The sequence below is a fragment of the Heterocephalus glaber genome, unplaced genomic scaffold (assembly GCF_053883595.1).
Source record: "Heterocephalus glaber isolate CG9 unplaced genomic scaffold, H.glaber_assembly_v1.0 deba00000943, whole genome shotgun sequence".
NCBI classification, from domain to species: Eukaryota; Metazoa; Chordata; class Mammalia; order Rodentia; family Bathyergidae; genus Heterocephalus; species Heterocephalus glaber.
In genome coordinates, this window is record NW_028258175.1 from 11,770,976 (window position 1) to 11,784,941 (window position 13,966).

Below are 13,966 nucleotides of genomic sequence, written 5' to 3' on the forward strand. Positions count from 1 at the left end.
TAACAGAAAATGGACTAAAACACACACCAAGCATGTGTGTAATTGTCCAAGAGCTCTGTGGCACTGAAACTAGTTGTCATTTCTTGCTCTCATTCTGTGCTTTATTCTCCCTAGTCCTCCCTGGAGTCTCATAGTGCTCACGAGACAAACTACATGAAGACTTGCTAGCTTCTTGCTAGCCTCTTCTCCACAACTTGCAGCTCCATCTTTCACAGCAGAATGTGGCTTCTGCTTCTGGACCAACGGACCACATGGTGTAGTGGTCAAACTGTTAGACCACTCAGTGTGAGTCTTGGATCTGCCACTTCCTCATTCCACATCCTCAGTGCTGCACGGTCTGTTATCTGTAAGACGGTGGCAACAGTACCCAGCTCCAAGGATTGTCGGGAGGACTGAATGATTTCCTGTTGCCAAAGGGCTCAGAACAATGTCTGGCACAAGGCAAGGGCTTTGGACGTGCTAGCAAATGTTGTTCCCAAAGTCCAGCCTCTTGCTCACCCCTCTGCTCTGTAGTGGCCACAAGCCTCTTTCATTTCTGGGGGTGTGCACCTTGCTAAGCTCTAGCTTTTGGGGACCCACAGACCTAGTCAGCATCCCATTCCTTTACCTCCCTGTAGAGGCCGTAGATCCTGACACTACAGGTCCTGTTAAGAAACTACCTCTTGCGTGTAATAGCCATGGCAAGCTGACCAAAAGGCCACTGACCACTCTCGTAACCTGCTGTCTTCAAGCTAGGTCCTGACTTTGAGGAGCCATACTCACTCCTTCATTCAATAAACATTTACTGGGTCCCTATAGTTCCAGGCATTTAGGGTGCTACACTGTGGAACAAAGCAGAAAATAAGGAAGCAAATATAAACAACTAGAAGTCAGCATTTTAAGGGGAAAATACAAATCACCAATTATTCTTGAGCAGCCTAATATAAATGATATTTCAAAATATAATTTGAATGGCTCCAATAAACAATGAATTATACCACTGTTTAAGAGCCATTTGGATGCAAGTTTGGTTGCTGGTGACAGATAAGAATGCCACCTTGTGTAATTTGGGTTGGAGGCCTGTTATCAGTCAGCTGAAGCATCTCTTCCCAGTGACAGGATATGTGGAACAGCTGAATGGAGAAAATGCAAATCTGTTGGGCAGATCTGGACAACCGGAGTTCCACTCGGATCCAACAAATGTAGAGACAGCAATAATGCGATTTTTAAGCTTTCAGAAATAACCCAGAGAAGACTATGTGATAGGGGTGTGTGTGTGCGTGCGTGCGTGCGTGTGTGTGTGTGCGCGCGTGCATGTGTAAGGAATCAGACTTAATTAACATCCTAAATCAGGAAACAAACAAAGTTAACAGTGGAGCCACCCACCTTGTGTTTTTGTGGCATTTAAAAAACTGAGCTCGACATTTGTTAACACCTGTGAGCATTTTTAAATACTTCTCTTCTTCCTCCCAATGCCGGCAACAGCTCTGTCATCCCCTTTTTATTTTGGTACCGGGGATCGAACTCTGAACCTTGCACTTGCGGGGCAGGCATCCGCACCACTGAGCTAAATCCCTGGCCCTCTGTTATCCCTTTTACAGTGGAGGAGACTGAGGTTCGGGTCACTTGGGCCACACTTCTTTTGAAGTTTCTCAGTTTGTATGAGTTTATGGTATAAAGAACCCCCATTTCCTGTCTTCTCTGGTCAATCATTATAATACTTAAACTTCGCAGCTCCATTCTAGCACCATTCTAGCAGCATTTGCTGTTTGGACTGTTTTCATTTACTCTCCGCACAGCTCATCTGCGGGATATCAATGACAACATATAACTTGGCACGAGGATGCCTCATTAATCTCTAATACAAACAGAAATTTCTCAGATTCTTTAAAAGCATACAATCACTGCCTGGGGACTGGAAACTGTGTCTAGTCCTCTCGTTACAAAATTATTTATAGGCAAACATTAGACATGCAACCTTCAATGCAAAATCTTAATTACTGCCTTTTTAGCTGATTTTGTGCCCTATAAAGAGATATAAATTAGAAAAGTAATAGCTAAATGAATTAGAAGAAAGGCTGCACAATAGAATATAGCTGCTCCAAGGTCTAGAAACAAATTCCCAGTGTCAGATTGACTCTTGCCATTTCTGCTCATTCATTCTTGTTTCAGAGGAGTGAAAAGGGACAAACGGAGAGGAGAAAAATAAGTATGACTTTAGTTTATCATTATCCTTCACCTGCCACAGAAGGCTCTACTATTATTCTGTGGTTTTCTGGAGGAGAGGGCTGTGTCTCATCCTCTCTGTGTCCTCAGGGCCTGGCTCCCATGATCGGCACACAGTAGGGCTTAATGAATGCTTATTGGACAGAACTTCAGTAGCCCAACCTGCTTTTGGATATTCTTTACATCTTTGCGAACAGAGATGATGCCGTTGTGCTCACTCCACTGCTTAATCATTACAGCCCATCCTTTGTTCAATATACTTTGGTCAATATCAAGATAAAAAAAAGTGATACAATTTCTGAGTGTGACTTGTACGATGGTCTGGTCCCCCTCATTTAGCAGCAGAGACTGAAGCCAGAGAGACACAGCCATGTGATAGTGGCAGAGCCAAGCTAAGGGTTCTGCTCTCTGACCCTCCATCTTCTCTCCCACCTCACATCTGTTCATCACCACTCAGGGGAGGGGAGGGTTGTCATAAAGAGTGGACATGAATTAAGTGGTCAGAGGGAGCTAAGTGAGAAAATGAATAATCAACAAGAACTAGAAACTGTTTAGATTCTATGATTAAAAGGAAGTAGCAATCTGTTCTCTAGAAATGTAAAAGAAAAATCAGGACTTCTAGGAGCTATTTAGAGGACCTCCCATTTATTGGGAAGGAAGAAAGCCAGGCTCTAGGATCATTGGACAATGTCCTCCGTCACTCTCCAGCTGGGCGATGGAAGGTCATAATCAGCTTCCATGCTCTAGGTCCCTCCTCAGTAGAAAGGGATGGATGAAAAAAGAGGATTCTGTTTAGAAAGTTATTCTAAGGGTAAAATGAGAAGGTGCATGGAAGGTGTTTTGACCAGTGCCAGTGCACACAGGCAATGCATCAATGAGGTAGCTTCTCTAAGTTTGATATTTCTGATGACTATCATGATAGCACAGCACAAATGAGAGAAGAGCCATTACCTGGATGTGATGGTCAGGACAGGAATCACTGCCATTTATTTTACCAGCTTTCTGTTCACTGAATAGTCTGATTCAGCAGGATGCCTGTTCATGTTAATGAAAAACTGGGATCTGATCATTGTGCTTTCTGAGCTAAAAGGGGGAAGCCAGGTTTAAAATAACAAATCAGGAAAAAGAGGAGGGACTGAGTTTCCCTAGATTTGAAGTTTCCAGGCCTGAATGTCAGAATTACACATTTCTTGCAGAGCGATACGACGAATGCCTTACAGCCCTCCCATCCGCCCCGTTGTTGGTCTAGAGATGTGAAGGTCCCTGTCCCCACCCCCACTCCCAAGAGTCATAGATGATGGCTGAACTCTGTTTTTGATTTTGGTTTTTGTGGCAGTACTGGTTTCAAACCCAAGGGTACTCTACCACTGAGCAAAATCTCCTGACTTTTTAAAAAATTTTGACACAGGGTCTCATTAAGTCCTTAAAATGCCTCCGCCTCCTTAGCAGGTGGGATCATAGGCGTACACCCCTGCACGAGACTTAACTACATTTTAAACAAGGAGCAGCAGGCTGAATGCTGGGCTTTGGCTTTGCTGAGTGGACAAGCTGGAATGAAATTGTTCAAGACCAGAAGGGATCTAAAGAGGCCACATAGGGAATGGTTGGCTGCGGAGGCTAAAAATGCTTCTATAGAGGATTAATGAAGTACTGCTTGGGGGTGGTAGCTGGGACCAAGGGCTGAATCAGGACTTCCGGTTGTCAAAGAACAAGGGTGAGCAACCCACCCTGCTTTACAGTTTCCTGGTACAGGAACTGTAATGGTAAACAACATGTTAACATTTGGAGAGATCTCTTTATGTGTCAGGGTCTGCCTGCAGCACTTTGGATGTGCTTAATAATCCCATGAGCAGGCACTATCTTCATCTTTATTTTACATATTTGTAAATGACAGTGGTTTAGGAGCTGAAATAATTTGCCCTGGGCTGGGGAGCCAGCTGGGATGGAGGCGACCTTCAAAATTAGCCAACTTTGACTCTAGGGTCTTCCTTTTAACCACTATGCTATAAACCAAGGCCCCAGTTACTAATTGGTTGTATAATTAATATATGAAGAGGACTGGGCTGTGACATTTTGCCATCCACTTCTCTCTTCCATTTATTAAACTTGTAAAGTAGATAGATGTCATCCTCCTCCTTCACCCCTCCAGGCTGTCCCTCCAAGGATGGGACCACTAGAATAGCCTTCCAGAAAGACCAGCTAGGATTGGGTCCAGGGCATAGGAACAATGGCGCTTTGCTGATGTCCGACTATATACTCATTTATCCAACATTTATTGAGGGCCAAATGTATACTCACCATGTGGAAGGCACTGGGTAGAGTATACTAAGCACTGAGAAGAGGTACAAAAATAAATCAGACAGAGAATATGTCCTCGAGGCACTTAAAACACTGGGAGAGATAGCATGTATAAAATTAAGTATATGTGGTTAAGAATATCTTAATTAAGGCTGTCTTAACATACCATAAAATGCAGAACAGATGAATACTCTGAAATCTGAGAACTGGGATCAATTACTTCTAATTTGGGCCTAACATGGAACTGGAAGCCTGAGAGAGTTGTCATGCAGCTGAGTTTGGAAAAGCAGGCAGAATTTAAATATGCAGAGAAGAGGAGCTCAAGGACTTTTTTTTCTAAAAAAGGAAGAAACATATGCACAGAGACCATGAAGCTGGCATAAGGAACTTAAAGTAGTTCTTTCCGGCTGGAGGGTACTGCCCGGACAGGAGAGCTGTGGATGAAGAAAAGAAGGAAGGGAAGGAGGGAGGGAAAGACTGAAGAGGGCCTTGAGAGCCAAGCTGAAGACTCTTTGCCTCATCAGGTGGCTCCAACATTGTCAAATGGTGTGTTGTGCCCCAAAGGGGCACTCCCAATTCTTCCTACATAAATGTCTGCTGTAGTTTGGATGTTGAATGTCCCCGGAAGGCCCATGAGCTGAAGGCTTGATCTCCAGGGCTGTGCTACTGAGAGGTGTGATGGGAGGTCCTTAGTTCACTGGGGTTACCTAAGCCCATTCCTTTCTCTTGCTGCTCCCTGCTTTGTGAGATGAGTGGTTTTGTTCTGCCCTGAGCTCCTGCCATGATGTGCTTCCATGCCACAAGCCCAAAGCAGTAGGCCAATTAGTCTTGGACTGGAATCTCCAAAAGCGTGAGCCCAATAAACCTTTTCTCTTTATAAGTTTATTATCTCAGGTATTTTGTTGTAGTGACAGAAGGCTAACATCCTGAGCTATCCAAACTCTGACCAGTGCCTAATATTAATCTCTGCCTCAATAAAGACACAACTTACATACAGTGAGGCCTGTCAGAAGGAATGTTATGCTGAGTGCCTCAGGTGGCAGTAATTAGGGGGAATTATAATATGGGGTGATGAGGCAGTTAGGGGGCAGTACATCAGGGTATTGCTAAAGAAAAACTGAGTATTTACTTGAACACGAGAATACTGTCTCCTCAGTATATGAAAGTACCACCAGGACACAGGGTAGGACACATTTCCTGGGCTGAAGGGCAACTAGGTGGGTGATTCCGTTATCTGGAATCACCAGGATGTTGACATCAATTGCACTTTCACCATAATTACTGTGAATTTGTTTTCTTTTTTCAGTTCTGGGGATGGAACCTAGGGCCTTGTGCCTGCTAGGCAAGCTCTCTGCCACTGAACTACATCCCCAGCCCTGATGCCAACTTTTTAACTGTCATTTTTAAATCATTTAATTTGGATTTGAATCTTAGCCCTGACATTTCTCCTTGATCACATTTCAAACCTCTGTTTCCCTCTGTTTTCTCATCTGCAAAATCCAGATAATGATAATAGAAGGAACCTCACAGGCCTCTTCTGAGTGTGAATTGCAATAAAGGATGTAAACAGATTCCTGGCACAGGACAACTGCTAGGTCAATTGAAAATGTTATTTGTGTGTGTGTGTGTGTGTGTGTGTAATAATCCAAAATTCTAGAAAGCAAAACTGCAGGGAACACATATACCCAAAGTATCCCGTGACCTACAGAAGAGAGACAGCATGTAAGTGTGTCTGCATGGAGGTGCAGCAGGCTCAGAAGGCAGCTGGGACAGATAACTGGCTGCAGTGTGATAATGACCAGTCACCACTGAGCACTCAGTACGTGCCATGCCTCTCCCAAGGCTGGTGACATACAGGACACCAGGTATGAAGGGCAGCAGGCAGAGGCCAGAGGGGAAGACCAACACAGAGCCAAGTAAGAAGTAAGGTGAAGTGGCAGGGGATTCAGCTCAGTGGTTCTGGCGCCTGCCTCACAAGTGCAAGGTCCTGAGTTCGATCCCCGGTAGCCCCCCACCAAAAAAAAGAAGTAAGGTGAGCCTGGATCACTGTGTGCAATAAATAGGAATACAAGGCCCAAAAACCCGAAAGATGCCAAATTACACGGGAGAAGAGCAGGCAGGGACACCACAAAGGACAGAAGAGCTCTCCAGAGCCCGAGGCCAGACAGACAGATAGTGGTACGTGTATGTGCACAGCCAGATGTCACCTTTGGACTTGGATAAGTGCCGAAACACCCGTTTTCCCTCCCAAAGGGGTCATTTTGAGAGCCACCACTTGATAGTACTGAGATAATGAGCAACCATCTGATTAAAATGAAATACTGAGAATTTTAAAGTAAAAGACCACACCAAACAACGAACCTCAAAACACTTTTCTTGTTTTGCTTGGTGAAGCAGGCCGGCCATTCCAGGAAGCAGAACTGGGAAGATGAATGTTTCCAAATATTCTCTAGGTGAACCTAAAACAAATTCCCACTGCAGATCTCAAGCTGCCCAGGTTCATCTGGGAGAGACATTTGTTGCTGAATCAAAAAACATACTGTCCATTCAATAACATGACCTTAAATGTGACATTTTGTTCCAGATCCCTGAGCTGGGCTACATTAATAAAGAAACGTAAAATGACCCTCTGTGCTCTGGTGAGGCTAGGCCAGGTCTGCCACAAGGCCAGGCCCACCAGCTTGTTACAGCCCTGAGGCAGTAACAGTAAGGAGCTAGAGGGACACAGGGACTTACACAGCAGAGTGTGGTAGTAATTGAGGCTAGAGAGGAACTGGGGCAGGAGTATCAAGGACAGCACCTTAGGACCACAGGGATGGTGGTAGTGGTTGCCAAGGCCCAAAGCACACCAGTAGAAGGGACAGAACAAACCAGGAGGACAACCATGCACTAGAAAGGCCAGTGGAACCAAGGCTCTGGGGGTAGGATCTGCATCAGCGGAGGAGAACATAGTATTTTCTTCTACTTTTTCATTTGTTTACACCTTTCCTGCCCTCCTTTGTATTTAATGTAGAATCTGAGTATGCTTATCCTTACTCTCTCTATTGCATTTTAACCTTAAAGAGCAATCAGTGGAATTGAGGATACTTTTCTGAAAAAAACCAAAAAAACATTGTATTGAAAGTCTAGTGAATGCAGTAAGATAAATTAAGTAATTAAAAGGCTAGGAAAATTAAAAGAAGAACACTGTCTAATTTCTGTGGTCTCCCTGAAGCCTGAGCCCACCCCCACTCTGTGGTTTTGCAAAGTTATAAACCCAAAATTATAAAAGATGAAGCCCCACTTCCTTACTTACATGTTTTTGGGTTGACTGTTTCCGATTTAGTTTGAGGACAGGGTGTGTTTGAGATGGTGGTGGAATGGGAATCTGGCAAATAGTACTCTGTGTCGAAGTCATGGGAAACCAGTTCCTCCAATAGTGAAATCTGGCAGTGGACAGGGAGGGGAGTCAATCCATATAAACAGTTTAAATAATTACTTTCTTGTATAACCTTACAAGGGAATAAAATTTCATGTCAGATTTTAGGTCCAAGAGGCACACGGAACACATATCCTTGTCTCCCTTCCCTCCAGAGACATCTATAAATCACAGTCAAGGAATAAACCCCTAGTAGAAAAAACAGGAGGGGCATCTGCAGATGAGAGATTGGCCAACAAACCCAAAAGAAGCAGGGATGAAGCCTGTGTTGATAATCAGGAGGGGAAGTGGTAGCCACAGGCGGAAATGGCCTGGGAGGACACAAGTGCATTTTCCCGCCAGAACTCAGTGCTTAGAGTTGCCAGGTATAACAGAGGGCAAGAGAGAGAAAGGGAATGACACACAGCAGGGTTATGTGAAAATCTGGCTGGGCTCCACTGGCCTGCAGCCCAAATTCCCTCTGCCCCTCAGTACTCATGATGCTACCTTCACACCAGCCTTTTATATCCAGCTCCACTCCTCTCCAATCATGCTTCTGTCAACAAATGAAACAGGCAGCCTGGGAGGAAGTGGAACTGTGTAGGGTACCATGCTGGCAGCCCCGACAGAAAAACCCAAAACACTGATCACTGACTTAGAGGCCTCCTGCTCAGCCCCTGTTATGGTTTATGTCTAAATCCCCCCACCCAAAGCCTCATGCAGTTACAGGTGGGGCTTTTCAGGGGTGGCTGGATCTAGAGTGTGCAATGCTGGGATTGATTCATGGTGCAGTGCTAGGATTAAGGGCATGAGTGCTACCCACTCTCAAGGCAGGTAGCCTGGATACAATGTAAGGGACAGAAAAAGGCTTGTTAGTTGTCACTAGCTTGTTGCTTGCTGCTTTTGTTGTCTTCTGCCTGCCATGAACTGTTTCTCCTCTGTGATGCCCCTCTGCCATGCCACCCTGCCTTGGAGCCAGCCAATTAGGGACTGAAACCTCTACAAACTATGAGCTAAATAAACTTTTCCTCCTTTTAACTTTGGGTGTCAGGTATTTTGTCTCAGCAACAAGAAGAGCAACTAAGCCCCCAAATACTGACTCTGTCTGCTCATCCTGAAGAAAATCTTCCAACAGACCATCACTCCCCATGAGCACCTGCTCAGGGTTTTTCTGTTCTTAAAAGAGACCCATCCAAAAAAACCCACATGTACAGTAGCAGAAGAAAAGCACACCAGCTGTGTTGGTTAATTTTGAAGGTTAACTGGACTGGATTAATGCATGCAGAGATAACTGGTAAAGCAGCATTTCTAGCAGGGTGTGCTGGCACACAACTATAATCCCAGAGTTAGGAAGGCTGAAGCAGGAGGATAATTGTGAGCTTCAGGCCAGCCTGGACTACAAAGTGAATTTAAGGCTAGCCTGGACTACGTAACAAGACCTTGTCTCAAAACAACAACAACAACAACAAAAAAACCAAAACAAAATAAAGAGTCGGCATTTCTAGGTGTATCTGTGAGGGTGATTTTGGAGATCAGCCGGTGAGTAGGTAGACTGAAAGGGAAAAGATTTGCCCTCAATGTGGACAGGCATCACCCAGTTGGCTGGGGGCCTAAATGGAACCAAGAAGCGGATGGAAAGCAAATTCTCTTTTGCAGACGATGCCCTTTTTCATCTGCCCTGGGAATTCCATGTTCTACAGCTTTTGGACTCTTGAGACTTGCATCAGTTCAAGTGCAAGGCCACATCTTAGGTCTTTGGTCTTGGTCTGAGAGTTATGCCATCAGCATCCTTGTTTCTGAGGACTCTGGACATGGATTAAGCTATCCTACTGGTTATCCTGGTTCTTTAGCTTGCAGATGGCCCTATCATGGGACTTAGCCTTCATAACCATGTGTGAGCCAATCCCCCGAATAGGCCCCCTGTCCTCCATTCATCTATCTGTCTGTCTGTCTGTCTATCTATCTATCTATCTATCTATCTATCTATCTATCTATCTATGTATCTATCTCTGTATTTATCTCCTACCGGTTCTGTCTCTCTGGAGAAACCTCAGATACCAGCCATACAGAAAAAACCCACCCAAGTCCCCATTTTAAATTTTAAATAAATAATCAAAACTGTGTGCACAAGTCAAGAAAACCAATAGCATAAAAGACAAAGATTAAGATACATAAACAGGGCAACTGACCTTGGAATAAGGACAAATAATTCAGAGAAGAAACATGTAATTAGTATCTACAGAAAAATTTCAGATAGATTTGTATCCATTCAGCAAGAACAGGATACTGGCCACTCTGTCCTCTCTTATATGGTGGTCCACCCTCACGCTGCAGGGTGTACTCCTTTTCCTACTTTTACTTGGCCCAAATTTGCAGAGTCTGTTTCTTTTCCTATCTTTAATAAAACTTTGTTACCATTAAAAAATAAAACAAAACAGGATACTATGAAAAAGGAACCATCACAAACCAAAAAAGAGCTTTAGAGACAAGAATCTCTGTCATTCCTACTCTTAAAGGGGGGGTGGGGCTACCCATTTGGGACCCCTCCTGTCACTATTCCTATTCTCCAATAAATTTTTCTACTCTTAGAAAAAAAGCCCGCATCTCTGTCAGAGGCAGAGACTGAAGTTAGTGGCAGAGTACAGATAGAAGTTAGTGGAAGTCTAGAGACATAGATTTGGGGTCCTTCGATGTGATTCTGCTCAAGTTCTTCCAGCATTTGTTTTGTTTTGTTTTTCAGTACTGTGGATTGAACACAAGTCCTTTATACTGAATACATCCCCAGCTCATTTTTTATTTTTTGCGATAGAGCTAAATTGCCCAGACTGGGCTGAACTTGTGATTGTCCTGCCTCAGCCTCCTAAAGTGCTAGGATTACAGACATATGCCACCATGCCTGGCTATGTTTTTGAGATTTTAAACTCTATTAAGTGCCTATTCTTCCCAAGGTATATTTCCAAGGGATTCCCTTTCTGGTTGCCCTGTCCTTGACCCTCTCTCAGTGCAGTCTTCACCTGCCCTGCCTCAGCATGCAGAGAAGTGTGTTCTGGTCATAAATGTCTCCCACATAGATATGCTGTTAGATCCAACCAAGGGCTCTCTCATCCAAGATCTCATTTGCGCCCCATGGAGACAGTCAAGGATTACCTTTCCCATTTAACAAATGCAGAAATTAAGGTTCAAAGAGGCTATGCAATACTGTTAATAGTAAAGTTAGGTGGCCCCTGGTTTCTAGTTCCAGCTCCAGTGCCTTCCCCCTCTCGCCTCCCTAACTCCTGACACCACCCAGCCTTCCCCAGCCATCCACAGTCTTCTCATGTAAGAGCTTTTTAGTAGGTTGAGGCCTGGGTAATACTCACAGTAACTGGAGCTTCTTGTTTGATTATATATCCTTCTGGAAAGTGAGGCAGCTCAGCTTCATACTCTAAAGAGAATGGAAAAAGTCTTCAATTTCATATTTCATTGTAGTTTGTGATGTAATGTCCTTTTTGCTAGGGCAATCATAAATTTTATTTTAGCTGGTGCTTTACAGAAATGAAAAGGTGAATACTTAACATGGATAGGCCAGTTTTATTTAAAATGGCTGAGATGGTTGCTCTCTCACCCAAAAGCACCAGGCTTTAGTTAAGAGTCTGAAACTCTCTTCCCAAGAAAAGATTTTGCTCCAACATAACTACAAGGGATAAGGGGAGGAATACAACAGGGAGGGAGGTTAAGGGAATTTGCCAGTAGCACACGTGCAGCAGAGACTAACCCAGAGAAAGTTCCACCCTGAGAGCTGCCCTGTTGCTGAGAGAGGGGCAGAAAATGCTCATGGGGTATATCAGGCAAATCCCTAAAGGAAAGACTGGCAAAAAAATTTCTGGAAAGGTTAGTGTTTTAAAGGCAGCTGCCCGTTCATTTTGCAATGATGAAGAAAAATAAAGTGTCTGGGTAAGATGGTACCGATGGAATGCAAGGTACTGGATGTCAGTGTTACTCCCTTATCTAGTTACTTAAGTTAGTAGAGTATTACTCAATTTATTTTTAACTCCTTAAGTTTCAGGCTGGGTACAAGTACATCAGACTAGAGGTAATAAGCACATTTGTTCCCCGACACCAGCTAATGCTGGCTGACAAATAACAGCAGTTTTCTCTTGCTGTAGCTTGGATCTAGAATGTCTCGGAAAGGCCCATGTGCTAAATAAAGTCTTGGCATGTTGGGAGGTGGTAGAATCTTTAAGAGGTGAGGCCTAATGGGAAGTCTTCCTATCCCGGGATGTGCGGCTGAGGGGAGAGTAGGGCTCTAGCCTCTCCCTTCTCCTTCGCTTCCTGGCCATCAGAAGAATGGTTTTGCTCTGCCATGCAATCCCTCCATGATGTGCTGCCTCACCACGGGCCCAAAGTTACAGGACCAGTCAACCACGGACTGATATGTTAAAAACTGTGAGCCAAAATAAACTCTTTGTCTTTTGTTATCATGAGGGAAAGTGAACACACCTCTTACCCTCAGAAGATATGTCCCAAGATGTCTCTCAGATGCCTAAAATCACAGATTCTACTGAATACTACATACATGTTTTTTCCTGTTCATACATATTTATGATAGTTCAACTTATAAATTAGACACAATAAGCCAGGTGTGGTAGCACACATCTGCAATCTCAGCATGCAGGAGACTGAGGCAGGAGGCTTGCCAAGAGTTTGAGGCCAGCCTGGGCTACATAGTGAGCTCAAGGACAGCCTGAACTACAGAGCAAGATCCTGTCTCAAAAAAAAATTAGACACAATAAGAGAGCAACAACAGTAACAATAATAAAATAGAACAAGTTAGGCAGAGTGGAAACTTAGCAAGTGAGCAATTTAGCAAGATCCTATCTAAAAAAATAATTAGACAATACCTTGTAAAAAGTTATCAATTATCTTGTAAAAAAATACCAATTCTTTCTGAAAAATTCCTTCCAAGAACGTTTTCAGACCATATTAATTGCAGATAACTAAAACTGCAGAAAGTGAAACATCAGAGAGAAGGGCACTGCTGTACTACAAATCTAGGGATTTAAAGCAACACAAATTTATTATGCTATAGTTCCCTTAAGTTAAAAGTCCAGGAATGGAGCTGGGTACATGAGCACATATCTGTAATCTCAGCTATTCAGGAGGTTAAGGCAGGAGAACCACAAGTTCGAGGTCAGCCTGGGTGTCTTAGTCACTTTCTTGTTGCTGAGACAATACCAGATAACCACAAATTAAAAGGAAGAGAGGTTTATTTTGGCTCTTGTTTCATTGGTTGGCTCCAACAGAGGATAGCATGGCACAGGGGTATAGTGGAGGAGAGCTGCTCACGGAATGGTGATGGGGAAGCAGAGAGCGGGAGCGAGAGAGAGAGAGGAGACAGAGAGAGAGAGAGAGGGAGAGAGAGAGATCCAAAATGGAGAGATAACCTTCTAGGTCACACCCACAGTGACAGCCTCTTTGTACCAGACCCCACCTCCTAATAGCAAATCAGCTATAACACTCCACTCTCATAATCCAGTTACCTTCCCAAGTCTGAGCTCATGAGGCTTCGGGGGACATTTAATCCATAACACTAGGCAGCTTAGTGAGATCTTGACTCAAAATTTAAAAAATTTTATATTAGAATTGAACCAAACTTATGAACTAATGGACTTAATAGATAGATGTCTACAGAATCTTCCACCCCACAACATCAGAATACACATTCTTCTCAGCTGCACATGGAACTTTCTCCAAAATAGACCATATACTCACTCATAGAACATGCTTAAGTAAATACAAAGGAATTGAAATTATCCCACGCATATTATCAGACCACAGTGCAATGCAATTGGAAATCAATGGCAAAAGAAACCATAAGAACTTCATAAACACATGGAAATTAAATAACACCCTTCTGAACAACCAATGAGTCACAGATGAAATTAAAGAAGACATCAGACAATTTCTACAATTAAATGATAAGGACAATACAACATACTGGAACTTATGGGATACAATGAAAGCAGTCCTATAAGAGAAATTTATTGCAGTGAATTCTCATATCAGGAAAACAGAGCAGGCTCAAAT

At 43.6% G+C, this 13,966-nt stretch overlaps 1 protein-coding gene across 17 annotated transcripts in view; it reads right to left on the reverse strand.

Moving 5' to 3' along the window:
* Positions 1–13,966, reverse strand: part of Iqck (IQ motif containing K) — a 128,023-nt gene that overhangs the window by 103,985 nt on the left and 10,072 nt on the right. For 15 of the 17 annotated variants that reach the window (XM_021237240.2, XM_004855822.4, XM_004855818.4 and 12 more), the window contains exons 2-4: positions 11,260–11,324; positions 7,799–7,928; positions 6,865–6,962 (exon numbers count right to left, since the gene is read on the reverse strand). In XM_021237240.2, the coding sequence (XP_021092899.2) occupies positions 6,865–6,962; positions 7,799–7,928; positions 11,260–11,324 (293 nt within the window). The remainder of the gene's footprint in view (positions 1–6,864; positions 6,963–7,798; positions 7,929–11,259; positions 11,325–13,966) is intronic. The other 2 variants (XM_087208954.1, XM_087208953.1) reach the window with 1 other exon arrangement.